Source organism: Balaenoptera acutorostrata, chromosome 19 (assembly GCF_949987535.1).
Source record: "Balaenoptera acutorostrata chromosome 19, mBalAcu1.1, whole genome shotgun sequence".
Classification (NCBI taxonomy): Eukaryota; Metazoa; Chordata; class Mammalia; order Artiodactyla; family Balaenopteridae; genus Balaenoptera; species Balaenoptera acutorostrata.
The window spans coordinates 57,064,761-57,092,338 of record NC_080082.1 but is presented as its reverse complement, the minus strand read 5'-3'; the positions used below and the strand labels follow the sequence as shown (position 1 = coordinate 57,092,338).

General features: G+C 53.5%; 2 protein-coding genes across 4 annotated transcripts in view; both read left to right on the top strand.

Moving 5' to 3' along the window:
- SYMPK (symplekin scaffold protein) overlaps window positions 1-12,190 on the top strand; it is a 36,111-nt gene extending 23,921 nt beyond the window's left edge. For both annotated transcript variants that reach the window (XM_007168164.2, XM_057534376.1), the window contains exons 17-27: window positions 771-918; window positions 1,923-2,083; window positions 3,613-3,721; window positions 4,055-4,155; window positions 4,796-4,886; window positions 6,012-6,113; window positions 9,799-9,986; window positions 10,730-10,906; window positions 11,099-11,194; window positions 11,445-11,780; window positions 11,951-12,190. In XM_007168164.2, coding sequence (XP_007168226.2) covers window positions 771-918; window positions 1,923-2,083; window positions 3,613-3,721; window positions 4,055-4,155; window positions 4,796-4,886; window positions 6,012-6,113; window positions 9,799-9,986; window positions 10,730-10,906; window positions 11,099-11,194; window positions 11,445-11,780; window positions 11,951-12,088 — 1,647 coding nt within the window. In that variant the 3' untranslated portion in view covers window positions 12,089-12,190. The remainder of the gene's footprint in view (window positions 1-770; window positions 919-1,922; window positions 2,084-3,612; window positions 3,722-4,054; window positions 4,156-4,795; window positions 4,887-6,011; window positions 6,114-9,798; window positions 9,987-10,729; window positions 10,907-11,098; window positions 11,195-11,444; window positions 11,781-11,950) is intronic.
- A 218-nt stretch (window positions 12,191-12,408) lies between these two features.
- Window positions 12,409-27,536, top strand: RSPH6A (radial spoke head 6 homolog A). Of its 2 annotated transcripts, XM_057534485.1 has the most exons (6): window positions 12,409-13,168; window positions 15,618-15,852; window positions 21,192-21,965; window positions 23,318-23,462; window positions 24,244-24,361; window positions 27,194-27,536. In XM_057534485.1, the coding sequence occupies exons 1-6, from the start codon at window positions 12,495-12,497 to the stop codon at window positions 27,429-27,431; spliced, it is 2,184 nt and encodes a 727-aa protein (XP_057390468.1). In that variant the 5' UTR covers window positions 12,409-12,494; the 3' UTR covers window positions 27,432-27,536. The 2 variants fall into 2 exon arrangements, with proteins under 2 accessions (XP_057390468.1, XP_057390469.1); XM_057534486.1 differs by lacking the exon at window positions 24,244-24,361 and having other exon boundaries at window positions 27,194-27,395.
- The last annotated feature ends 42 nt before the right edge of the window (window positions 27,537-27,578 follow it).

Genomic DNA, 27,578 nt, shown 5'->3' with positions numbered 1-27,578 from the left:
CCTCTTAAGGCCTGGTGGTGTGCTGTGACCTGGGGGAGCGCTGACCAGGAGGGGAGCCGTTGTGACCCACACAGTGTGTTCAGTGCCAGGAGTGGAGCAGTGTGTGCGGTGGCGGAACCCTGGAGGCTGAGGAAGGGAGGTGGTCTAAGGAAGGTTTCTGGAGGAGGGGTCGTGTGAGCCAAGACCTGAAATATGAGTAGACGGCTGTGCCCTGGACGGAGGGAACAGCGTGTGATTGAGAGGGCCCTTGGTCCATCCCTGCTCCAGCCTCCTGCCAGCTCCTTTGTGATGTCTTGTGTCCATTCATTCAGCAGACCCTCACTGCACACCCTGGCTCAGCCCTGTGGTGCTTTTGGGGACAAAGCAGTGCCCCAGACCAGGCCCTGTCCTCATGGCTCCCAGCAGGGGATGTCTGAGTGAAACAGGATACAGCCAGTGACAGGCATGCCAGGCAGTGGGAACCTTTTTGTGCCAGGTCTCAAAGCCAGGGAGAACGCTGTTACTTTTGAGGAACTGAGGAAAACTCCTTCTGGTTGGAGTGTAGCAAGCAAGGCAAGAACGATAAGAGATGGGGCTGGGCAGGTAGATGGTGAGGTGGTGCAGGGCCCTCAGGTGGGCCAGAAAACCTCTCTCCCAAGCCAGTGACCAGTCTTGGGCACAGGTAACTCAGCCCAGCTGGGCCTCTCTCAGACTTCGGCTTTTCACACTGGTGCTGCCAAGCTCAGAACAACTGTCTTCCCCTCCACTATCTTCCCCCACTCTCTCCTCAGGTTCGTTCCCAGGCCTTGCTATTCATCAAGCGCATGTACGAGAAGGAACAGCTACGAGAGTATGTGGAGAAGTTTGCCCTCAACTACCTACAGCTCTTGGTCCACCCCAACCCTCCATCTGTGCTCTTTGGAGCTGACAAGGACACAGGTTTGGTGCAGGTTCTTCAGAGGTGTATTGAGCACCCGCTGCGTCTCAGGCTCTGGGCTGGGTCCTGGGGACGGAGCTGGATCTAAGCTGAGCCCTGCCCAGCCTGCTAGAGAAGACAGCCAGACAGTAGTAACCAGAACGAGCAGGCCTCAGGTGGCGAAACCAGGAGTCTGTGGAAGCCCAGAGGGGGCGCCTGACCCAGCCTGAGGGGTCAGGGAGAGCATCCTGCAGGGGGGGACAGCTGGGCTGACAGCCGAGGACGAGGAGAGCTAGACAGCGATGGGGCTCCAGGAAAGGCCCGGCAGGATCATCGCAGGCCGGTTTCCTCACAAAGCTCTGGGTCCTCCGGAATTGCAGTCAGGGAGACCCGGGCCCCAGGGGAAGGGGCCATTAAATTGGAAGGTTCAGGCTGTGGCAGGAAGCGCAGGGCCTTCGAGGAGCACAGGAGCCCTGGTGCAGCCTGGGTGCCAGGAAGGCTTCCCAGGAGAGGTACTGGCTATGTGAGACCCAGAGGAGGAGGTACAGAAAGAGGAGTTGGGCAGCCGTGTTCTAGGCATCAGAGCAGCACGTGCAAAGGCTCCAAAGTGGGGGCCCTGGGGGACTGTCAAAAGTAGGGTGTAACCAGAGCACACAACCCCAGAGGCAAGGCCACCCTGAACAGGACCTGGCAGGTAGAGCAAGGTGAGGAGCTGGGGGTTTATCCTGAGGGCATAGGACAGTCGTGGGAGCACTGAGCAGGGGAGGGGCAGGGTCAGAACTTGGAAAGATCTCTCTCACCGCCTTGTGGATTGGTGGTCAGAGGAGACCAGATGGGAATTTAGTGCAGAGACTTCTGAAAGGGGAGCAGTCCTGGTTCCACCCCATTTCCCAGATGATTGGCTTCCTGCCCAAACAATTTGCTTCCCAGGCCCAGCTCCCTTATGTGCCTGTCCCCCAAGAAGAGCCAGATGCTGGGGGTGGGAGGGGAGTGGGGCCGGCCTGATCTTCACCCCCTGCCCTATTAGAGGTGGCAGCGCCCTGGACTGAGGAGACAGTAAAGCAGTGTTTGTACCTCTACCTGGCCCTCCTGCCTCAGAACCACAAGCTGATCCACGAGCTGGCAGCCGTGTATACTGAGGCCATCGCTGACATCAAGAGGACAGTGCTGAGGGTCATCGAACAGCCGGTGAGGCCCCTGAGCCCACCAGGCTCTGCCCACCCATGGGTGGGGCTCAATCCGCAACTCCAGCCCTTCCCCTGGTATATTCTCCTTGTGTGTGCTAAGCACTAAGGGTTATCACCCCAGGCTGAGCAGCTGTGTCACTTGCGGGTGGTCCACACTTCCATCTGCTCCTGAGAAGACAGCAGGGTAGCACCGTAGTTAAGAGCCTAGAGTTGGATGGACCTAGGTTCACATTCCGCGTCTCACTTTCTCACTGTGTAAACTTGCACGCTTCGGTAAAAATGGGGAAGGTAATTCAGTCCCCCAAGCTTGTTGGAGGGATTCCGTGACCTCATGCATGTAAACATCTGTGTCACTGTTATCATTTATGAGCTGTCCCTCCCCTGCCTTGCTGACAGGAATCTTTAGTTGTCATTGCCTAAGTCCCTCCTGCTCCTCTTTGGAACCACAGGGTCACTCACAAGAGAAGCATCTCAATTACAGACTGGCCCCTAAAATTCAGAATGTCTGCCCTTCCGATTTGTAGCTGGCTTTGAAACTACTTTTTCATATCTCTGTCCCTGACATTTTATTACTGAGAATTTCCAACATAAACAAAAGGAGAAAGTGTGGTACATTAATTCCCACATACCCGCCTCCCAGATTCAATAGTGTCTTTACCTGTAATGTGGGGGTAATAGGCTCGGTGTAAGGAAGAAGCAGATTCTTCTCCCCATTCTCAGAGTGAGCCCACCAGACTCTGAGCTCTTCGAGGGCAAAGACTGGCAGTTCCACTTGTGATTGTAAAGATTAATGGGGCAGAGGAAGGCATGAACCCTTGAAGCCTGGCCCTCCGCTGCCTGTGTTTGGCGTTTGTGGTGGGTTGAGGGGAAGCCTGCAGAAGCAGCAGCAGGTCGAGCCCTGATCTGAGCACGCAGCCAAGCCAGGGCCCTGGCAGTCACAGAGGTGGGTGGGCAGGGGCGCCTACAGAAGCCAGAAAAGTCTTCACCAAGGAACTGAAGGACAGGTTGGGCATTAAAGCTCAGGTTAAGTCAGAGATGGCAGGGAGAAGGCACGGTCTGCCTAGAAGGGCAGCATGGGTGAAGGCTCAGGAGCTGCAGGAAGCCTGTGTCTGTGTGAGATTGGGTGGAAGAGACGGAGATGCTTCTGCCCAACCCTCCCCCCCACTTGCCCCCACTTCGGTGAACCCTTGTCACCAATTTTTCCCCCTGTTTTACTGAGATATAATTGGCATATAACATTATCTTAGTTTAAGGTATACAACATAGTGATTTGATATATGTATATGTGGTGAAATGATTATTACAGTAAGTTTCATTAACATCCATCACCTCACAGAATTAACGATTTTTTTCTAATGAGAACTTTTAAGATCTACTCTCTCCGTCACCACTTCTTACTCCCGAGTCCCAGCATCCACCCTGCCCCCGACACCTGGGCCTCCCCGAGCTCTCACCCTGGGCCCCTCATCGTCCTCACATCGCCTAGCCCCTTCCCCGGGCCTTCCCTGTCATCCCTCTCTCTACATCTAGATCCGAGGAATGGGCATGAACTCGCCCGAGCTGCTCCTGCTGGTGGAAAACTGTCCCAAGGGGGCAGAGACACTGGTCACACGTTGTCTGCACAGCCTCACGGACAAAGGTGCCCCCTGGGACCCCACCTTTCATCCCTTTCTTCCATTGCCCAGGTCTTCCCCACTTCCCCTTCCCCGGACCTGGGGATCAGAGCTGCTGGGTCCCCAGATGCTTGGCCCTCTTGTGAGTCTCTCCCCATCCTTGGGCCTCAGTTTCCCCCTGTGGAAGAGTGTATTGCTAAATGCACTTGAGAAACCAAGGGGCCAAGGATTTCTGCTCTGAAATGGAGTTGCCCTTCCCTGCCCTTCCCACACACCCACCACCGTTTCTCCTCCTCCTCGGAGCTCACCTTCACCCCCCCGCCCCCGACACCTGTGCCTCCTGCTGCTTCTGCCTGCAGTCCCGCCCTCCCCAGAGCTGGTGAAGCGGGTCCGGGATCTCTACCACAAGCGACTGCCCGACGTCCGCTTCCTCATCCCTGTGCTCAATGGGCTGGAAAAGGTATGGAGCTGGATGCCTCGATGCCCCTACTGACGAGGACGTGGCAGGGCAGGGCCGGGGAGGAGTCGGCACCCAGGTGCCCATGTCAGATGCCTGTAAACACATTCTGGGGCTTGTCTGGGTCAGTCTCAACTTTGCAAGCCGCTCCCCTCTCTGAGCCTCAGTTTCTTCCTCTGTCAAGTGGGTGTCACAGTGATCCACCACCACCCCACCCTCCTCGCCCGCCCCCCCCATACACACAAGATTGTCCTGAGGCCTAAATGTAGCCACAGAAGCAGCACTCTTCCTAGTGTAGGAAGCACCTCCCCTTGAGGATGTGCGTCCCCTGCCCACGCTCAGTCTTGTTCCTAACAGGCTGTGGGACCTTGGGTGAGCCTCCATCTCCTCCACTTGCAGGAGGAATCACTGAGCTGGCCCAGGGGGCTCAGATGGGGGTTGATGAGGCTGGGGCTGAGTCAGGCCCAGTGAGTTGGGAAAGCTCAGCCTGGAGGGACCAGAGGAAGTGAGAGGAGGAAAGCACTGAAGGGGCTTGGTGAGGCCAGAGCTGGCCCCCCACCTCCCCAGGGTGAGCAGTGGGGAGGCTTGTCTGGAGGGGGTGGGCGGGCGTATCTGACCTGCCTCCCATGCCTTGCCCTTGTAGAAGGAAGTGATCCAGGCCCTGCCAAAGCTCATCAAACTCAACCCCATAGTGGTGAAAGAGGTCTTCAACCGCCTGCTGGGCACCCAGCACGGTAGGTGATGTGCTCTCCTCCCCACCAGGGGCCAGCTCAGCCCTGGCCCTCATATCCCTCACCCGTGGCTCCCTGTGCCCCAGCTCCCCCAGGAGACCCCACCTCAGGTGGCAGGAGGAAGGCGTCCCGGAGGTGAGATGCGGAATGCTGGGGGAGGGATGCCGTCTTTAGAGAGGAAGGGGTGGGGGCTCATCGTGCTCTCTGGGGCTACCATCCAGACTTGGCGACATCTCAACGTCTGTCCCAAAGCTCCCAGGTCACCCTCCTGTGATACATGGATGATGGTTTCATTCACAATGGGGACAAAATTGTGGAATTGAGGTCTGACTCTCTATAAGCGTCTTCCCTTCTAGGACCCAACTGCTCTTCCTCAAACATGGGCTCCACTCCTGCCCTTCCTTAGCTCTTGCCTGAACCCCTCCAGCTGTGGGTGAGGGGTCTTTGTTTGACCTGGTCAAAAAGAAAGAAAACTTCCAACCTAGAAAGACTACCAAGTGGCATAGGGTAGATTCCTCACCCCTCACCCAGTGGCTGGAGCTAAGGAGGGTGGAGGCTGTCTGTTCCACATGTAATCCGGTGATTTAAAACATACACACAAGAGTGACTGGGACCCTCAAAACCCCACCAGAAAACTGCCGTCTCCCCCAGCCTCCTCCGCCGTGGCATTCACTTCAAGCACTGTTTGCAAGTCTGTTGCCTGCCCCAGCCTGTCCTGTCTAGCAAATTCCCTCAGTATCTGTGCTGTGCTGGGCACCTGGCACGAGCTCGTCCTAGCTCTGCCCTCATGGGTGCCCAGCCTGGGGCAAGTGTGGGGGAGAGCAGGCGAATCACACTAGATGTTGCCCTAACGAGGGTAGGAGCCCAGTGCTGGGGAGGAGGAGAGCACAGTGAAGGCCTCTGATGATGCCCTCCGGTTGTGAAGGATGGCTTTCCAGCTGCTGTCTCATTCAGGCCCCTCCTTTTGCGTTCTCAGTCTCTTTCTTCCGCTACTCTAGCCCTTTGTACCCCTAATCCCGGAGGGCGCCTGTCTTCATTGGCCGCTCCCACCAATTTGGGGGACTTGGACCTGTCTCTTAGGCCTCCATACTGTCTCCTCCACCTCCCCACTACTCCCACCTGCTGCAGGTGAAGGGAACTCAGCCTTGTCCCCCCTGAACCCTGGAGAGCTTCTCATCGCATTACACAACATCGACTCCTCGAAGTGTGACATGAAGTCCATCATCAAAGGTGAGGCGTTCCCCCCAAACCCCCTTGAGTGGTCTGGCCACTTCGGACCTGGGGAGGAACCCAGTCGCCCACGTGCCCCTGCTGGAATCTGCCAAGTCGGAGATTGTGCCGCCTGCAGCCCCATCTCAGAGCTCCAGACACCCACCCTCATTCCTTTCCCTCCCTCCCCCCTTCTGTCCTTCCTTTCTCCCTCCCCCCCACCTAAGGAACTGATGCACGCACTGTGCACTGACACAGAGTAGTCCTCAGGAGGGGTGGGGAGCCCCTCCCTCCCAGCACCAGCCTGAGGAACTAAGTAAGCAGAGCCCTTGGCCAAGCTGGGCAGATGCACAGCCGGCAGAGCAGACAGAGGGCACCAGGGCAGTCGTTGGACCAGGAGTCTAGTCTGGGCTCCAGTTGAGACCGGAGAGTGTGCCTCCAGGGCAGGGGAGTTGGTGGCAACCTGGAGGGCTCACCACAATTAGCAGTTTCATAATAGCTGCTGTCACTGTTTACCTGGCACTTACTCTGAGCCAGGCTTTCCTCAGCACCTTACAGGCCTGCCTGCCAATCCGCGCCACTCTTTACCTGGTAAGTATGCTGACTTCCGTTTTGTAGACGAAATGGAAGTTCCAGAGAGGTTAAGTAACTTGCTCAGGGCCTCATATAAGCCAAGTGGTATAGTGCAAAAAAACAGAATCTGAAGTTGGGTGGATCTGAGTTGGAAACCCGGTCCTGCTGGTTCCTCCTGCAGATGGCATCCTGGGTCCCAGGGCTGCCTCCTGTGGGACAATCTCTCTCCCTCAGCTCTCCCCAGCGCTCCCCTCCACTTCCTCCCTGAAAGAGGTTTCTGGTCCAGAAGCCATGCTTTCCCCCAGAGGTGGAAGCCCTTACCGTCCCCTGCTCTTCTCGGAAGACAACTGTCCTTCACTTCCTCCTCTCTCCTTTAAAAGCGGGGAGGGGGTTTTCCCTCCTTGCCACTTAGTTTCATGTCTAGCCTGAAGTAGCTTCTTCAGTGACTTATTTCCTAGTCTTCCTCAGCAAATTCTCTCAGAAACTTTTAGGTCAAGAGAGGAGCTTATGAAAATTTTAAACACACGCTACAACTGAGAAGGAACTAAGGCCTCTAGTGGAAGCAGTAAAGTGAAGTGTCTCAAAGCTGAGACTCCAGGAGTAGTCTTTTTACACGCCCTGGCCCCTTAGATGATCTCTGGAAAGTTACGAGCCCATTCCCAAGGACGGTACCCTCACATGATTTTGTGTACAATTTGAGGGGTTCAGATTATGCTAGTATGGCATGATTCTGGAACTGCAGAGCTGACCCTGGCTGGATCTGGTGGTTTGGGGGAGGGGGCCTGGTCAAGAGATGCGGTCAGGTGGTAACCGTGTAGGCCCCGCCCACCCCTGCCACCTCACTAAAGCCCATTCATGGACCCAGATTTAGTCCCTGATCTTATACATGGGAACCAAGGCCCAGGGAGAAAAAGGGCTTTAGCACAGGTCACACACGAAGCCAGCGACCAGGCCCTGGAGATGTCAGCAAGGCCTGGCCTTTAGAACCCCACGTGTTTCTTCCTACAAACCCAGGCCCACACGGAGCCTCTATATTGCTGAGCTCTTGGCAACCCTTCAACTGGTCACCCTACCGGCTGTTCATCCCCAGCATGCAATCCAGTCAGTTCCCAGAGCACGCTTCTCTGCTCAGGCACCAGTGCTTTTCTCAGTTGCACTAGTAACCCTACTTGACTGTAAGCTCCAGATCCAAAGTCCAGATACAAGGTCTGGTCCTGTTTTGGGCCCCAGTGGAATCCCCAGTGCCTAACAGTATAAGCAGTCATTCCTGGCATTCACTCTCCCCTTAAACCACCCATTTTCTCTGGTGAGTTTTTCTACAACTGGACCTGTCCAGTGGACTGGTCCAGCGATTAAGAAAACTCACTGAGCACTTCTGCTCAGTCCTTTGCTGGGCAGTGCTGAGGATACAACAGGGATGGGGACAGTCCTGGCCTTGCCCTGCCGGGGCTCACAGGCCATCCCCAGAGTAACAGTCTAGAATGAACAGGAGTGGGACAGGGGGCCCAGAGGGGCTACTGACTCTCCCATGTATGGGACGTTAGGGAGTGCTTCCTGGAGGAGGGGACACCTGAGCTGAGGCCACAGAAGGATGAATAGGGGTGAGATAACAGGAGAGAAGATGATCCCAGAGAAAGGAAGAACGTTTGCAGAGGCCAAGAGAGATGCTAGCGTGGCCTGGTTCTGGAACTGCAGAGCGCACCCTGGCTGGATCTGGCGGTTTGGGGGAGGGGGCTTCGTCAAGAGATGAGGTCAGGCTGTAACCGTGTAGGCCCCGCCCACACAGGGTCTCTCATAGGCCACAATTCAAGTTTGGACTTGCTCACTTGAGGGCCTGTGGGAGGTACAGGGTCAGGTTTAGCTTTTGAAAGACCCCTCAGGCTGCTGTATGGAGGGTGGATTAGAAGGTGGGTGGGAGGCCCAGGAGGAGGCTGGGGTGGAGCTGATGGGGAGGAGAGGGAAGAGGGTTGATTTTGGAGGCTTTTAGGCAGAGCAGGCAGAAGCCAGCAACTACCTAGAAGGGAGGAGGAGGAACAGCCTCGGTTTCTGATAGGTCAGGTCCTCTTGCACTTTGTTCACCTTCTACTCTCCCTTCTGCTCCTTCAGCCTAGATATCCTCACTACCCCGCCTCCAACCTCCTCCCTGCCTGTCTACCTGTAATGCCTCCATCCTCCCCTTTTTCCTTATAGGAGCCCCCCCACCCCCCATTCTTTATAGGCATCCACCCCTGTTCTCCATTAGCCTCTCAAGGATTGGGGGTCTCTTCTAGCTCAATAAAAACTTCCTGGTTGACAGACTCACATGGCAAGTGGTGTTTGGGGAAGAAGGGGTTCAGAGGCAGTTCCTGGAGTCTCCCCATTAACACAATGGATCTGAGCACCACTGATTTGGGGGTACCACAACCCACTCCTGAGGAAACAGACCCCAGGGCCTGCCCTGGTCTGCCTGCCTTTGTGGGTGCTTGTGTTGTACCAGCCCTCCTTGGGCCCTTCCTGGCACTGGGTGCTGAGCTGGGGAACTCATCGTATGCCCAGACTTCCTCCTCTCACCCCTCTCTCATTACTCTGTGGACCGTGCCCTCCACGTAATCCTGAACCTGGTAACACTGAGCACCAGCGTAAGCCCTTAAGCACTGGGTTGAGAGTGGGCAATCTCTTGACCAGCCTGCTGGTGGAGACCATCTCTTCTGTCTATGGGATTACTTACGGACGTTAAAGCTGTTTCCCTCTCCAGCAGGGGTGGAGGTGCCATGCTACACCAGTCAAGCCAGAATAGGTCCCCAGGGGTTGGCAATACATCTTTCTCACCTCACCCTTTCTGGGGGTTGTCCCCAAAGAGAGAGGGCCAAAGTCTTCCCACTCTGCCCAGTGGGGCTTCTAGGAGATGGAAGTGTCTTTTCCCTTAGACCCAGCTCCCAGGCTTTCCAAGGACCAGGCCACAGTGTCCGCTTAGAAGGAGACCTTCTGCTGGGTGGGGCAAGTCTTCTGTCTTGCCTGGACCTTCAGGAAGTCAGGGCTGGGTCTCCCCTCACACGGGCAGATAATGGGGCTGAGGTTCTCTAAGGGGTGGGGCTCCCACTTCCCAGGGGGCAGCTGGGCAAAGGGGACAGGCCCACTCTCCGCCTCCTCGCAGCCACCAACCTGTGCTTTGCGGAGCGGAACGTGTACACGTCGGAGGTGCTGGCCGTGGTGATGCAGCAGCTGATGGAGCAGAGTCCCCTGCCCATGCTGCTCATGAGGACCGTCATCCAGTCCCTGACCATGTACCCCCGCCTGGGGGGCTTCGTCATGAACATCCTTTCCCGCCTCATCATGAAGCAGGTAACCCACCCCTGACTACCCCGGTCTCCCAAGCAGGGGACTGCAGCAGGACACGCTACAGACAGACTTGAGGCAAAACCCCAGGCTTTTCCAGCCTGCTTGGCCCCTACCCCAAGGGAGCCATGATGCAGAGAATAAGCTCTACCAAGACAGCCAGCTCCTTTGCCCTGCCCTCTGCTGAGACAATACAACCCTTTAGGGGTCACTGAGTCAGACAGGTATAGGGTGGCAACGTGATGAGTGAGGGCTGTTGGGTGGTAGGAGCAAGCAGAAGGCCTCAGGGGGTGCACGTCCCAGGAGAGGTATGGCCGCCCCTTGCCCCCCACCATTGTGCACCCAGCCAGGATGCATACTAGACCTGAAAGATGGTCCCGTTTTTCAGGAGAAGCTAGAAATTGTTTTTAGAAATACCATGGTGAAACAAAAAACAAACCCCATGCACAAGCCTTCAGACTGGATTTAGGCCACAGGTTGCTACTTTGCAACATCTGGCTTAGAGGTTAAGTGCAGATTCAGACAGACCTGGGTTCAGATGTTGGTTCTGCCCCTTGGTACCGTACCTGTGTGACCCTGGACAAGTCCCCACACCCGGGCCTCGTGGGTTTTGCAGGGCTAATGTCGCCCTCTAGAGGCTGCTGTGAGAATGAAATGAGGCGGTGCCATCTTGGCAAGGTCTTTCTCCCAGTTTCTGGGGTGGCTGGCTGCAGGCCCCCTGATGACTGCTCCCTCCCTGCCTGGTCCAGGTGTGGAAGTATCCCAAGGTGTGGGAGGGCTTCATCAAGTGCTGTCAACGCACCAAGCCCCAGAGCTTCCAGGTCATCCTGCAGCTCCCACCCCAGCAGCTGGGTGCCGTCTTTGACAAGTGCCCGGAACTCCGGGAGCCCCTGCTGGCCCACGTCCGTTCCTTCACCCCCCACCAGGTACCCCAGGGTGTGGGGTGGGTGGCCCCATGGGTCCAGCCCTGGGGGACTGGGTGGGATGGGCAGAGGGGAGCCCTGTACTGCCATGAAGGTCTGGGCCTCTGGAGGGTCAAGGACACCAAGGATCTGGGTGAGGTGGGGTGTCTCTGGGTCAGAGCTGTCCGCAACGCCCCCATCCTGCTCTTCCCCTAGCAAGCACACATCCCCAACTCCATCATGACCATCCTGGAGGCCAGCGGCAAGCAAGAGCCAGAGACTAAGGAAGCACCTGCCGGGCCCCTGGAAGAGGTGAGGGCCTGCAGCCCCCTCCCCAAGCCAGAAAGGCCCCGTCCCCTCCTCCTACCCACTCTAGCCATCTCTCTGCCGAGGCTCTACTGAAAGGAACTGGGGGTGGGGAGACAGCTGCCCCTTACTCCCTATGCCCAGTCTGCTGTCTGCCTCAGGATGGTTTGTCTTCTTTCCCACCAACCTCTTGAGAGCAGCCTAGATCCTAGGTCCCACCGTCCCTGAGCTTTTGTGTATCCCTCCCCACCCCCAGGATGACTTAGAGCCCCTGGCCCTGGCACCGCCCCCTGTCCCCCGACCCCCTCAAGACCTCATCGGCCTGCGGCTGGCCCAGGAGAAGGCCTTGAAGCGGCAGCTGGAGGAGGAACAGAAGCTGAAGCCTGGGGGAGTGGGAGCCCCCTCCTCGTCCTCCTCGTCGTTGTCCTCTTCCTCGGCCCGGCCAGGCCCTCCCCAGCTGGAGGAAGCCATTGATTTCCGGGAGGAGGGGCCTGAGTGTGAGACCCCGGCCATCTTCATCAGCATGGACGATGACTCGGGGCTGGCTGAGGCGGCACTGCTGGACTCTAGCCTTGAGGGACCCCTGCCTAAGGTAGGGACGGCGACCTCAGAGCGACAGAGGACGAGAAAGATCAGGGGCCTGGGGTTAAGTGTGTGTGCCGAGCACCCAAGGCGGGGAGGGGGCAGAAAGGGTACGGCCTGAAGAAACATTGGAGGTGGGACCACGCTGTTTTTGACCGCTCCCCATTCTCCTTTCACCAGGAAGCTGCAGCGGGCGGATTGATTTCAAAGGAAGAGCGGAGCCCCCAGACCCTCACCCCTGCCGGAGAAGACACCGTGAAGACTCCCAGCCCCACTGCTGAGGAAGCCGGGGAACCCGAGACCAAGGGGAACAGCTGACGGGGCTTGGTGGGGAAGGGGAGTGGGACTGGGAGCTCAGGGAGGCCTGGGAGGGGCTTGGCCGGCGGTGCTTTGCCTTTAAAAATTAAAAAGATCGCTGGTCTGGGGCAAGGGTGCAGTCTCTTCTCTGCCTCCGTGTCAGCTGTGGAACTGTGCAGAAGCTAGTGGGCGTGCCCAGGAGCTCCCTGGAAAACGGGAAGCCCTTCTGGCGTGCAGTTGCGCCTGCGCGGAAACCAGCTCCTTGGCCCCAGCGTCTTCGCGCGCCCTCTCCTGGTAACGGGCCGCCCCCTCCCTCAGAAACCGGCGCCGCTGGCCTAGCGGCTGCCGAATACACACAAACCAGGCGAGTGGTCTGGCCTGCCTATCTGCAAGCCTTCCTCCTAGAAGTCTGCGATCCCTTTGAACTATGGGAGACCTACCACCCGACCCTGAGCCCCCTCCTCAGCCGACCTCCAGCCGTAGGAATTCCCAGGTCTCCGAGCGGCGGCGCAGTCGGGAACACTCTAGGCCCCAGCCCACAGTCCCTGGAGAGGTGCAGCAGGTACCGCTTGACGCTCAGATCCTGCGCAGCAGTCGGGAGATGGTGTCGAACCAGATCAACCGGGGCTGGTCACAAGGGGCCAGTCTGACCCCAAATGAGAACTTTATTTTTCAGGCCGAGGAAGCCCAGCGGGGGGGCATTGAATACCCTTCCCTGAATACGGGCTTTCCCTCAGAGGTACAGCCCCAAACTTACCCGAGTGAAGGCAGGCTCCAGGCCAGCCACAACGCCAGCCTAATGCTGCAGCAGCTACAGCAGGGCAAAGGCAACCTATTCCAGCAACTGGAGTCTGCCTACCAGGAGCCCCGGGCTGACCTCTTGGGCCAGTACACCAGGTACCAGAGAGAAGACCTGCAGTTCAGCCAGGGCACCCAGCATGGGCCCTACCTACGGGATGACCCTGTGCTCCAGTTCTCGCCCTCTGAGCTGGGCTTCATGCCCTTCAATGTGGAGGTGCCTGAGCCAGACCCTCGAGAGCTGGCAGTGCAGAACGCCAAGGCCTACCTGCTGCAGACCAGCGTCAATTGCGACCTCAGCCTGTGAGAATGGGGCCCCGGAGTGGGGAGAGGGAGGGGCCCAGGCAGGGAGAAGCCCCAGGCAAGGCCCTGCCTCAGGCCTGGGGCCTCAGACGAGATTGCTCCTCATTGAGAACCAGCGACCACTCTGGGGGCCTCTAACTCAGCTTAGGAGTCGGGGAATAAATACTAACAATAGCTAGCATTTACTTACCAGACACTGTGCCAGCACTTCACACAGAAACATCTGGTTCTCATGTCTGAGATTAGTACATCTTCTGTTCCTATTTTACAGGAGAGGAAACAGACACAGAGGAATTAGGTCCCATATCCAAAATAACACAGCTAAGATGTGGCAGAGCCAGGATTTCAACACAAGTGATTTGGCTCCTGAGGCCCTTTTATCCACTAAAATTTCCTGCCTGAGGAAGGCACTTGCCAAGGCCACTTAGCTGCAGTCATAACACACCTCTCAGCCCCCTATCACATCCTCATGAAGCTGACACTCTAGTGGGAGAGTAGACAATAAATATAATAAGGTATAAGGTGATGATAAGAGCTAAGGTGAGCAATAAGGCAGAGTAAGGGGGATAGGGAGGGGATATTAAATAGTGAGGTCAGGGAAGGCCTCTCTGAGGAAGTGACACTTGATCAGGGACCTGAAGGAGGTAAGGGAGAGCATCTTGCAGGTAATTGGAGGGAGAGTTGTCCAGATACGGAACACAGTGAGCTTCAAGGCTTTGAAGCTTGCCGTGTTTGAGGAACAGCAAGGAGGCTGGTGTGACTGGAACCAAGGGAGGAAGAGAGGAAGTGAGAGAAGAAGAGTTTGAAGTAACAGGTCTTTCTAAAGCACAAAGCTGACTCCCATTCCTCCTATGCTCAGAGCCTGCTGTGGCTCACCAGTGCCCTCAGGAGAAGGTTCAGGCTCCTCATAACAGCCTTCAAGGCCCTGTATGATTCAGCCCCTTCTCCCTCTCCAAACTTCATCTTTAGTCAGCTCCTACCTCAGATCCTAGAATCTAGCCAAAATTAACCTCCAGCTCTTCCCCAATAGTACCCAGCCCTCAGGAGCTTCAAGGTCTCTTATTGTAAAGCCCTGGCCAAAGTCTCACTCCTCTTTACCCTTCCCAGTTCAATGATGGCCCTCCACCACACCCAGGACTGCTGCCAAAGGGTTTGCACACTGAAGAGGGCTAGACATACATGTTTTGAAATCAGGCTAACCTGGTTTTAAATCCTGGCTGTGTTACCACTGTGTGACCTCATGACCTCAACTTTTCTAAGCCTCAGTTTCTTCATCTGGAGAGTGGGGATCGTAATTGTTCCTCAGATGTATGATTGTGGTGAGAATTCAACGTTGCTGTCAAGTGCCCAGCACAGTGCCTGACTCAGGTGAATGGAAGCCATGATGATACTGTTATCACTCCAGCCTCCTTTCCTGCCACAGCCCCTCTTCCTCACTCTACTCCAGACCTCCTCAGTGTTCCTCCAACATGCCAGGCACACCCTCAGCTCAAGGCCTTTGCGCTCCATTCTCAACCATATCATCTGCAAACCATGACAGTTTTGCTTCTTCCTTTCTAACTCTTTTACCTTTTCTTTTTCATGTTGGATTGCATTGGCTGGGACCTCCAGTGCAGTATTATATAGAAGTGGTGAAAGAAGGCATCTTCATTTCCAATCTCGGGAGAAATATTCAGTCTTTTACCATTACGTTTGGTGTGTGCTGCAGGTTACTTGTGGCTCCCCTTTATAAGATTATAAAACATTACATTCTATTCCTAGTTTGCTAGGTTTTTAAAAATCATGAATGGGTGTTGAATGTTATCAGTTTCTCTGCACCTATTGAGGTGATCTTACATATCTCCTTTAACATGTTAATGTGCTGAATTATATTTTTTTTCCTCTTTTTCTAATATCAGTTCAGTCTTGCATTCCTGTTATTAGCCAAATTTAATCACGGTGTGTCATCCTTTTGAGAATGCTGGATACCACTTGCTAATATTTTGCTTAGGATTTCAGCATCTGTATTTCTAAATGAGAATGACATGGAATTTCCCTTTCTCCTAGTTTCCTTGAGTTTTGGTATCAAGATTATGTTAGACTCATAAAATGTCTCAGGGCCTATGCATATGCTGTTCCTTCTGACTGAAATACTCTTCCTTCCAGTATTCACGTAGTATGCCCCCTCCCTGGCCTCCCTATTTAAAATTGTAAACCATCTCCTATCCCTGGCATTCCCAGTCCCCATTCCCTGCTTTGTCTCCGTATAAATTACCACCCCCAACACACTATATATTTTGCACATTTGGTTAATATGTCTCCATCACCAGACCATCAGCTCCACCAGGGCAGGGAGCTTTTCTCTTCCCTGTGTCCCCAGAGCCAGGCACAGGGCCAGAAACACAGCAGCAAGCTCAGTAAGCTGAGTGAGCGATGTCCCCCACCTCCCATTCCCCTCTCCCGGAGGCAGGTATGAGCACCTGGTGAACCTGCTGACCAAGATCCTGAACCAGCGGCCCGAGGACCCCTTGTTCCTCCTGGAGTCGCTGAACCGCACCACTCAGTGGGAGTGGTTCCACCCCAAGTTGGACACGCTTCGGGACGACCCGGAGATGCAGACCACCTATGAGATGGCCGAGAGGCACAAGGCGCTGTTCAGCCAGAGCGGCGGCGGCGAGGGCGAACAGGAGATGGAGGAGGAGGTGGTGAGTGAAGCGGTGGGGAGGGGCGCACGGCGGAAGAGCGGTGGTGGCCCGGGTTTAGGCACAGCTCCTGCTAATGCCTGGAGGGGAGGGAGCGCACAGCACCACCCAGAAACACACGCGATTTCAGTCCAGAGTGTGGGTCGGGGACCAGGTCACAGAGGTCCTTGAACGCCAGGCTAAGGGGCTTGGGCTTTCTCCTGAGACCACTGGGGCGCCATGGGAGGGTTTGAAGCAGAGGAAAGGTTGGCCAGCTCTGCTTTGTAGAAAGCTGACTCCAGCGCCACATGGAGGTGGAGGCTGATTTCTCCTACCATCCCTTACTCCTTTCTGCAAATAACTGCTCTGTGGACGTTTTCTGTGAAACCCACTGACTCCTGGAGTCTCTCAACACTGAATTTGCCTCCTATCCCCCGGACTCAGTTTCCCCTTTTGCAAGTTGAGACCCGCTGAGAACTCTTTCACCCATGATTGATTAACATTCTACTATCCTCAGAATATTTAATTCCACGATTCTGTTTCCAGCATTGGACGACGGCTTAAAATTTGGCTGAAATGTTCTTTCACTCGTTTAAGAAACATTTGTTGGAGAACTCTTTATCATAATTCTGACACCTCCTAGGCGCCCGCCCCCCACCCACCCACCCAGCTAAGAGCTTTAGGAGTGTGGGCTCGTTTCCTCCCTGAAACAACCTTGTAAGGCAAGTGCCATTTATTATTCCTATTTGTGGAGGAAGGATTTAGAGGGCTCGAAACTAGAAAAGACAGAACTAGGAAGGCAGGACCATGTCCTCCAAAGCCCGGGCTATCACCTCTGCCATCTCTGCTGATGCTGTTGGTCTGTGCTCACGTTTTATGCTTCTGAAATTCTAGGACTCTGGAGACAGTAGGGTGGGATGGTGAGAGAACTGGAAACGACAATCTGACCAAGGAATGAGCCCTTGGGTGAGCAGAGCGCAGGTCGGAATCCAAGTCTTAGACATGAGGAACAGTCTTACCTGAGAATATGGTTTTAAATTTCAGATCAGCAGTCTCTCCTTGGGAGGCCGCACCCCCTTAGAACTGCACCCTTCCTCCCCCACACCTCCAGGTCGCACCCTTACCTAACGCAAGTCCCTGTCGGCCCCGCCTCCTTAGAACGCTGTGCCTCTAGAGGCTCCACCCGCTTAGAATTCCACAGCCCTGAGGCTCCGCCCCCTTAAAATTCAATCCTGAGGGAGGCTCCGCCCTCTTCGAACGCTTGGTCCCTAGAGGTCCCACCCCTTTAGAACTTGGAGCTGGAGGTTTTTTGGTTTTGGTTTTGGTTTTGGTTTCGTTTTTTTTTTTTGGTTCGTTTTTTTGAGCTGGAGTTTTTAATATGAGGAGGTCTGTAGAAGGGCAAAATTGTGGGCGTTTGTGGCCTGTGCATGTTTCTAGGAAGAGACTCAAATCCATGATTCAGCATTTTGTATTTGTTTTTCTGTCTGAGGGGAGGAAGGGCTCTCATTTCTCTCATTTTCTATTTCTTCCAAATGCAAAGAATTTCTGTTTCTTCCATGATCCCCGACAGCATTTATGGAAAAATCCATCCTTTCTCCTGCTTTGAAAATGCCACCTCTACCATTTATTTACACCGGTACGGACTCCAGTCTGTTTCTGGAGTCCCTATTTTGTGCCTTGCTCTGTAGATGGCTTTCTGCTCTGGGACTCTCCTGCTTGTTGTGTACAACCGCTGCATAGCAGGTTTGGCTGTTTGGTAGCATAAGGCTCCCCATCACTGCACCTCTGTTTTGAAAAGTTCCTGACTATCCTCACATTTATAGTTTTAAACTAACTTTAGTATTATTCTTGTACTTGTTTGACAACACAGATCACTTTAAGACAGGAAATAGTTGTCGCAGAAATGAAGACAAGTGGCTTAGAGAGATAGTTTTTCTCACACCTAATAGGTGCAAGCAGTCTAGGGCTGGTAAGGTGGCTCCCCAGTGAAGGGGCACTGAGGGCTTTCTTCCCTCATCCCTCCCCTCCACTCCACCCAAACCAAGAAAGCCGTTTTCTGCATCACAGAAGCCTGGGTATAAATCCTATTTCTGGGGAATTCCCTGGCAGTCCAGTGGTTAAGACTCCGTTTCCACTGCAGGGGGCTTAGGTTAGATCCCTGGTCAGGGAACTAAGATCCCACATGCCGCGCGGCGTGACCAGAACATAAGAAAAATAAATAAATCCTATCTCTGGCCAAGGCAGTCAGTAAGGCTTACTTTGGGCTACAAGTGCTTGATTAAAATGGCGCAAGCAGTTCAGCAAAACATTTCATTACTTCACTTTGCCAAGAGTGAGTAGAGTTGGGGCAGTGTCTCTGTGAGATCGTGAAGACTCCCAGCTCTTTCCTCCCCTCTGTTCTGCCTTCATCACCTTGATGTTTGGTCCTTGAGTTTGTCATTTTATGTTTGAAAAATGACTGCTACAGCCTCGGACGTCATATCTCCACACCAGTGGCCCCAAAAGAGAGGGGACGCTCTTCACCGTATGTCTCCCCCTTTTTCCCTTTCCTTTCTTTCTTTCTTCCTTCCTTCCTTCCTTTTCTTTCTTTCTTTCTTTCTCTCTCTCTCTTTCTTTCTTTCTTTCTTTCTTTCTTTCTTTCTTTCTTTCTTTTCTTTCTTTTTTTTGGCTGAGCCACGTGGCTTGTGGGATATTAGTTCCCCGATCAGGGATTGAGCCCAGGCCACAGCAGTGGAAGTGCTGAGTCCTAACCACTGGACTACCAGGGAATTCCCTCCCCCTTTATTTTTTTAAACAAGGGGAGCAAGGGAATTCCCTGGCGGTCCAGTGGTTAAGACTCTGCCCTTTCACTGCTGAAGGTACAGGTTCAATCCCTGGTTGGGGAACTAAGATCCCTCAAGCCATGCAGTGTGACCCCCCAATAAATAAATAAATAAATAAATAAATAAATAAATAAGTACATCCATCCATCCATCAATCAATCAATCAGGGGAGCAAAAGTTTCCCAGGAGCCCCTCAGAAAACCTCTGCTTGCGTCTTATTGGCCAGATTGGGTCACATAACCATCCCTTGACTGCAAGGGGCGCTGGGAAGGCGACTGTGGAGAAGGCAAGCAGTGGAGAGGGGGGTTGAGGATGATGCCATCTGCCGTCGAACCCGAGGGCAGGAATGTAGCTGGGCCCCAGGCCAAGCTGGTATTCAGGGGTCTCAGTGCCCATATCTCACCTCTGCTCCTCTCTCTCCCCACCTCACACGGCAGCATACAGCTGCCCCACAGTTCCTGAATTTTTTTTTTTTTTAATTCATCTAGTTGCCACTAGGAAATCTTTTCTCCCAGATCATAGATAGGATCTCCCTGGAAACTGGGAGAAAGAAAGAGGAAGGAAGATTCTGACCACAGTTAATAGAGGAATTAAGGAGTAGGGACTAAGAATATGACCTCTGGAGCCAGACCAACCCGGGTTTAAACCCAGCCATCCCAAAGAAGTAATTTCTAGGCAGGGAATCGCCAGATGTACTTTCTCTCCACCCAGTTACAATTGCAGAGGTAGAGAAGGAGAGCCTAATCTGCCATTTTTGAGCAGTTGTCCTCACTTGCTCCAATCACCAGTGGCCAGAAGGCAGGGTGATATCATTTAATCACGGTTGGTGAGGCCATTCCATTGCCAAGTGGGTGGAAGACATTACCAGAAAGAGGGTGATGGCCATTGGCTCATGGGCCAGGCACACACCCCAAAGAGAGTTTTCTATGCTCATTCCCTTATCTTCCCTGCTGGCAGCACAGTGAGTCTTGGGTTTAAGTTTTGACCCTGTCCCCGAGTTGCTGGTGTCAATATCAATTAGGCAGACAAGCTTTATTTATTTATTTGGTTGCGTGGGGTCTTAGTTGTGGCAGGCAGGCTCCTTAGTTGCAGCTCCAGGAATCCTTAGTTGCGGCTCGCCGACTCCTTTAGTTGTGGCATGTGGGCTCCTTAGTTGTGGCATGCGAACCCTTGGTCGTGGCATGCACGTGGGATCTAGTTCCCTGACCAGGGATCAAACCCGGGCCCCCTGCATTGGGAGCGCGGAGTCTTATCCACTGTGCCACCAGGGAAGTCCCCTAGGCAGACAAGCTTTTGCACTGTGTTTAAGACTGAGGGCAGGGAATTCCCTGGTGGTCCAGTGGTTAGGACTTCACACTTCCACTGCAGGGGAAGTGAGTTCAATCCCTGGTCAGGGACCTAAGATCCCACAAGCTGGACTGCATGGCAAAAAGAAAAAAAAAAAAGATTGAGGGCAACTGCCAGAATCACTTTCAAAATAACAATTCTCCTCCTATAGAGTAGGAGTCAGGGTGTGCCGTTTCAAGCTGAGATAACAAACAGCCTGGGCTTCCCTGGTGGTGCAGTTGTTAAGAATCTGCCTGCCAATGCAGGGGACACAGGTTTGAACCCTGGTCTGGGAAGATCCCACATCCTGCGAAGCAACTAAGCCCGTGTGCCACAGCTACTGAGCCTGCGCTCTAGAGCCCACAAGCCACAGCTACTGAAGCCCATGATCTGCAACAAGAGAAGCCACCGCAATGAGAAGCCCACGCACCACAAGGAAAAGTAGCCCCCGCTCGCTGCAACCAGAGAAAATCCCGCATGCAGCAACGAAGACCCAATGCAGCCAAAAAATAAAAATAAATAAACATTTAAAAAACAAACAAACAGCCAAACAATCTCAGTGACTTAACACCACACAGTTTATTTCTCACTCACACTACCTGCCCAACCAGGCTTGGTAAGGGGTCTTGGCTTATCACACTTGAGCTGGAGGGTGATGGAAGTGCCACTGTAACACAGGCTTCCACAGTTGCAGAGCAGGAAAAAGAAGGCAGAGCAAAACCACATTGTTTCTTACAGCTCCTGCCTGGGTATGACCCGTGTCCCTTTCACTGCCATTTCAAGAACATGGTCAGAACAAGTGACAGGGCCACTCCTGAATGCAGTGGGGTGGGGGTGGGAACGTATAATCCTCCTGTGGACAGGGACTTCAGGCATTTGTGAACAGCGGAGCAGTCTGGCAGGCATGGGAAGAGGATGCAATAATTGTTCCTTTTAACACTGTGTTGTTCATAAATGGAGCTTGTAAGAAAATGGGAATGCAGTATATACCTTTAGGAAAAGCCTCAGTATGCTTGTCCCCAAATCTTTTACATCAACTGCACGATTTAGGCATCATCGTTCCTTGGCACACTTACCCCTGCATCTCAGTGGCCAAAAACGGTGGCATGAGCAGCTGGGTTACAGAGTCGTTTCACTCTGTAGACTCTAGAAAAGTCAGGCTGGGGAGCAGCGCTTCAGCCTGGTTCCCTCTGCCTTCCGCCCCGCCCTCTGCAGGCGGAGACGGCCGTGCCCAACATCATGGAGAAGGCCTTCTACTTCGAACAGGCCGGCGTGGGCCTGAGCTCAGACGAGAGTTTCCGCATCTTCCTGGCCCTGAAGCAGCTAGTGGAGCAGTGGCCCATCCACACCTGCCGCTTCTGGGGCAAGATCCTGGGGCTCCGTCGCAGCTACCTGGTGGCTGAGGTGGAATTCCGGGAGGGCGAGGAGGAGGTGGAGGAGGAGGAGGTGGAGGAGGTGATGGAGGGCGGCGAGGTCATGGAGGCGCACGGCGAGGAGGAGGGCGAGGAGGGCGAGGAGGACGAGGAGAAGGTCACCGACGTCATCCCCAAGCCCACGTGGAAGCCGCCGCCCGTCGTCCCCAAGGAAGAGAGCCGAAACGGCACCAACAAGTACCTGTATTTCGTGTGCAACGAGCCGGGCCAGCCGTGGGTGAGGCTGCCCCACGTCACGCCGATCCAGATCGTGCAGGCCCGCAAGATAAAGAAGTTCTTCACTGGCTTCCTGGATGCGCCGGTCATCAGCTACCCGCCCTTCCCGGGCAACGAGGCCAACTACCTGCGGGCCCAGATCGCCCGCATCTCGGCCGCCACACACATCAGCCCCCTCGGCTTCTACCAGTTCGGCGAGGAGGAGGGCGACGAGGAGGAGGAGGGCGGTGCCGGGCGCGACTCTTACGAGGAGAACCCCGACTTCGAGGGCATCCCGGTCCTCGAGCTGGTGGACTCCATGGCCAACTGGGTGCATCATACGCAGCACATCCTGCCACAGGTGAGGGCTGGACTCCAGCCTCCCCGCGGGTCGTAGCGCCAGGTGTGACTCCAAAATAAGACAGCAAGCACCTGCTCGGCAGCTAGGCATTGTGCTCAGTAATATTCATTCATCCATTCCTTCATTCATTCAACAGATATTGGTTGACAGTCCCCTGTCAGAAACCTTTGGGGCCAGATGCACCTTGGAATTCTGAATTTTTCAGATTTTAAAAAGGTGACAGGAATTCCCTGGTGGTCCAGTGGTTAGGACTCAGTGCTTTCACTTCCGGGGGGTGGGGGGGGGCCTGGGTTTGATCCCTGGTCGGGGAACTGAGATCCCACAAGATTCCTGGTGCGGCCAAAAAAAACAGTACTTACAAAAATAAGAGTACTTTAAAAAAATAAATAAAAATAAAGGTGACACACACACTAAAAAAGTGACACAGTGCACATACTATATATTACGCAACATCTCAAGCAGGGGCTGGGGCTGCAGCCTGTATTCAAAGGCATCATTATTTCTGCAGCAAAACTGAAGAGCTTCTGATCACTCAGGTCAGGGTTTCTGCCAAATGACTTATGAAAAAATTTTTGGTTTTCAAAGCTTTTCAGGTTTTGGAATTGTGGATAAGGGATGGTGGACCTGCATTTATTGAATGCCTAGTGTGTCTGAACTTTACATACATTTATTCATTCACTCAAGGCAGCACCTGCTGTGTGCTAGGAACTTTTTATTCATTCATTTATTCAATAAACATTGATTGACTCCACAATGTTTTATTGAATCCAAATAACTGCTTCTGAGATTGGTACAATGGTCATTCGCATTTCATAGTTGCTGAAACTGAAGTCTGCTACATGCTCTGCACTTAGGTTCACTCGTTCATTCAACAAACATTTATTGCTCTTCAGTACCCCCTGCAACCCAGCAACAATCCAATGAGAGAGGCGCCCATGACACCCCCATTTCGCAGATGAGCAAACAGAGGATCATATGGGCTGCCAAATGTCAACTCCACAAGGGCAGACATGGGGGGGTTTCTTTTCTCAAGGACACATATCCAGCACCGAGAGCAGTGCCTGTATATGGTAGGTGCTCCTTAAATATACAGTAAATGAATGGATGAATGGATGAACAGATGGAGGCCACAGAGCCTGAGAGAGGCAGGAGTCCGCATCTCACTGCTGCAGCTCTCAGCCCATTCTCCCCTCACCTCCTACCTGTGCGACTAACCTTGTCCTTCTACCCACTTCTGGGTCCCTGAGAACAGGACCTGTCCCCAGTACACTGCCTGGTCCTTCACCTCCTCCCAGAGTACAGGCGGGGCTCTGTGCCCTGGGGGTACCACCTGACCTCCTCCCCACCTCCAGGGCCGCTGCACTTGGGTGAACCCTTTGCAGAAGACGGAGGAGGAGGAGGAGCTGGGGGAGGAGGAAGAGAAGGCAGATGAGGGGATAGAGGAGGTGGAGCAGGAGGTCGGGCCCCCGCTGCTGACGCCACTCTCAGAAGATGCAGGTAACAGCCCTCACTTCACACACAGCTCTGGTGGAGACTGGGAGAAAGGGAGGGGCAGCGAGACTGGTGGCGGGGGGTACCTCTGTGAGCTTTGGTTGTGTTCTCATCTATAAAATGGGCATCCCATGGGGTTATAGGAATGTGTCCATCTTGTGAACCTTGTGTGGCACATGGCAATGGTCCAGATGGTGAGATATGGTCTTTTGAGTCCCATATGGGTTTGGGGAGGGGGAGAGATAGCTAGGGAGGCCTCCCCAGAGGAGGCAAGACTTGAGCTGGATTTTGGAAGACTGGACAAGAATTTCCTGAGGTGGGGATCTCAGGCATCTGAAGGAAGAAAGGAGAGGCTGAGAGTGGGCGAGCGAACAGAGTCTGGATGTGGACCCCGATTTCCGTGAGCCTGGAGCCTGTGCCCTGTCCTCTGATCCCTGGTCCAAACTGATGGCCAACCTCGAAGGAGAATCACAGTAGCTCCCCTGTCCCCTGAGCCTCAGGGCTCACTGCCACCCTACAAAGGAGGTGAGATAAGTGTCTCCCTTCCCGGGTGCGGTCACTGAGGCTCAGACAGGTGAAGTGGCTTCCTAGGGCCACACAGCGAGAGAGTGGTCAGAGCCAGGGCTCAAACACTGAAGCCAATGCTGTCAGCCCCACATGCCCTTCCTTGTCCTCCCTCTTTGTTCCCTCTCTTCCTCCTCTCTACCTTCCCTCCAGGGGGCTGTGCAGGGCAGGGGAAGCTGCAGCCTGGCCTCTGACCTCCCTGCTGCTCTCTGCTCCCCCACAGAAATCATGCACATGTCACCCTGGACCGCCCGCCTGTCCTGCAGCCTCAGCCCGCAGTACTCCGTGGCTGTCGTGCGCTCCAATCTCTGGCCAGGGGCCTATGCCTACGCCAGTGGCAAGTAGGTCTTCTCCTAGTGCCTCCCAGCAGAGGGCGCCGCTACAACTTCATCAGAGCCAGGCCGGGTGGGGCAACTCACCAGGGTGGGCAGACATTGGGACAGCTCCCTTCAGGAAGCCCCCAGGGGCTAACCTCCCTCACTCAGCTCCCAGGGGTCCCACTAGGGCTAAAACGAGAAATCCCATACCGAGTGTGTGAGCCCCTGGGATGAAACAATGGAAGGTCAGGAAGGGGAAGGAACTAACTCAGGGATCGCACTGCCTGGGCAGTATTCAAACCTGGATACCTTGGCCCCTTGGCCCAGGCTTTCCTGCTGTCTGAGGCATGGAGCCAGACAGGACTCAGATGTCCCCTTTGGGGTGGCCTTGATGGGCAGAGTCTCATCTCTGGGGAAGCTAACTCCTTCCCTGGGCCTCCTCCACAGTTCTTCCAATCTGAAGGATCTTCTCTCTAAGGGCACAAATCTTCCCCACCAGGATCCCCCACCAGCTGTTCCCAAAAGATTGGCAGGTGGAAGTCACTCCCACATCCTCCCACCCTGGCTACACACTCGAGACAAGTCCCTCAGCCTCTCACCAGGCACATCCCAGCTTTTCTGCTCAGCCACTAGAGAGCGCAGCCTGCAGTCACGGGGCATGCACTTACGGGCTCTGTCCACCAGATGGCATGACGGTTTTTCAAAGCTTTTCCCTTTCCGTATCAGTGAACAGCCTGCGCTGTATTCGATACTATGCTTCACAGTCAAGGTGGGATTTTACATCTTCTTGATAATTTAACCACATTCTTGACAATTTCTTTTTCGCCTCCAGAAGCATGGAAGAGGTATGCTTGCTTTTGCCAGCGCCCTTCTTCTGGCCACACCCTAACTTGCCAGCATCCCTCTGAAAGCAAAGGATCCAAACTTGGAGCTCCACTCACCCACCCATCCTCCAACCCCCACTTACCCAACCAACCATCCACCCTCCCATCCACCACCCAACCATGCATCCATCTCGCCACTTTTTTTCTTTATAAAAGACTCTTGAATGTCACCGTTTACCAGCTGTACGCTGGGCCCCAAGTACTTTGTTCAAAAAGCAGATATGGATCCGACTCTGGGAGCAGGCAGAGGAAGCATAGGTGTTAGATGTACATCAAGCCTCACCCTCACTCACCCCCTTACCCCCATGAAATATCCTGTTACAAACTAAGAGAAGTACCACTGGGGAGAGTGGAGGGACCAATGGCAGCTCATACCTGTCATGTCTTGAGGGGATCAAGGAAGGATTCCTGGGAAAAGCAGCCTTGATCGGAAATCTCTGGGGGAAAAAAAGAAGTAACTAGGGGAAAAGCAGGCAGAAGGACATTCTAGACCAGAGCTTCCCAAACTGTGAATGGGTAGGACTCACCAGGGGCTCTGGTTAAAGCTCAGGTTCTGGTCACCTGGGTCTGGGTTGGAGCACAAGACTCTGCCTTCCTAGCAAGCACAACCTCCTGGGTGAGGCTGCTGGTTCCTGGACCCCAGGAACCAGGGCTGGCAGAGGTCAGGAGCTTCCAAAGAAGCAGTGTATTTGAAGGCTCCGAGGAAGAGTCGGAGGAAAATGATTCTCGAGGGAACAGCAAGGCTATGAAAATAAGATCAAATCCAAACTGCTCCCCGTGGCAAACTCTGCCTCTCTCCCTGTCTCTTAGTCCGCTCCCTTTCCCCCCATCTACTCCTCTTTCCTTCTCCCATTAAAATTCTGGGGAGAGGTGAATTGGTGGGCCTGGGATGCAACCAATTATGCCCTTGTTTATTATCAGTCTCCTCTCTCTAGAATGTAGGTACCACAGCACGGATTCTTGTCTAATTTGTTCACTGCTAGGTTCCCATATCTAGACCAGTGCTGGTCAATATAAACAAAATATGAGCCACATATGTCATTTTAAATGTTCTTGCAGCCACATTCAAGAAATAAAAATAAACAGGCAAAATTCATTTTAATAATGTATTTAACCCCAAATATGCTAAACATTCTCATTACAACATGAAATCAATAATGTAAACATTATTAACGAGCTAGTTTACACTCTTTTTTTCATACTAAGTCTTCAGAATCTGGGGTGAAGTTTACACTCACAGTACCTCTCAATTCGGGTACTAAATTTTCATCAGAAATACTTGACCTGTATTCAGATTTCACAACACCTACAGTTGAAAAAGTAGATTCATGTACCCAGGTTGTCCCAGACATACTTAGATGTCTTCCAATAAATGAAGTATCAGTTTTATTGTTTAAATTTAATTAAAATTAATTAAAATTAAATAAAATCCACTCCAACAACAGTAGAACACACATTCTTTTCAAGTGCATATGGAACATTCCCCAGGATAGACCAAATGCTAAGCCATAAAACAAGTCTCAATAAACTTAAAAGGATTGATCATATAAAATTTCTTCTCTTACCACACTGGAATGAAATTAGAAATCAGTAAAAGAAGGAAATGTGGGAAATTCACAGGTATGTAGAAATTAAACCACAGAGTCCTAAATAATCAATGGGTCAAAGAAGAATCCACAAGTGAAATTTGAAAATTAAATAAAATTAGAAATTCAGTTCTTCAGTCTCACCACATTTCAGGTGCTCAACAGCTACATGTGCTGTTAGACAGTGCAGCTCTAGACAAGACCTGGCACTTAGTAGGTGCTAAGTGAATACTGAAACAAATGAACAGAGAAACCTGGTGGGCACATTCCACTCTACCACACATAACTTTGCAGGCATGCCATGCCTAGGCTGGGTCCCACCTTTAACAAAAGTCCAGGCCGGGGTCTTTGAGGGAGGATTTCCCAGCATCTCTCTGCCCCTCCAGGAAGTTTGAGAACATCTACATCGGCTGGGGCCACAAGTACAGTCCTGAGAATTTCAACCCGTCCCTGCCAGCCCCTGTTCAGCAAGAGTACCCCAGCAGCCCGGAGATCATGGAGATGAGCGACCCCACGGTGGAAGAGGAGCAGGCCCTCAAGGCTGCCCAGGAGCAGGCCCTGGCAGCCGCGGAGGAAGAGGAAGAGGATGAGGAGGAAGATGAGGATGAGGACCAGGATGACTGAGGCCCCAGAGCCCCCTTCCTCAAGCAGGTAGAGAGCAGGCTTTCCCTTATACATAGTTTTAGCTTGTTGTTTTTCACTGTTGGTTTGCTTTCTGCCCCTAGAGAGCAGGGGTAGAAGAGGAAGGCAGCTGCTCTAAATAAAATGTCC

Excerpts from the sequence above, each read along its gene's own strand:
- RSPH6A (XM_057534485.1), top strand. The coding sequence starts at position 12,495 with ATGGGAGACCTACCACCCGACCCTGAGCCCCCTCCTCAGCCGACCTCC. Across the intron at positions 15,853-21,191 it reads AGGAGATGGAGGAGGAGGTG|GCGGAGACGGCCGTGCCCAA; the intron begins GTGAGTGAAGCG and ends CGCCCTCTGCAG. Across the intron at positions 23,463-24,243 it reads GCCACTCTCAGAAGATGCAG|AAATCATGCACATGTCACCC; the intron begins GTAACAGCCCTC and ends GCTCCCCCACAG.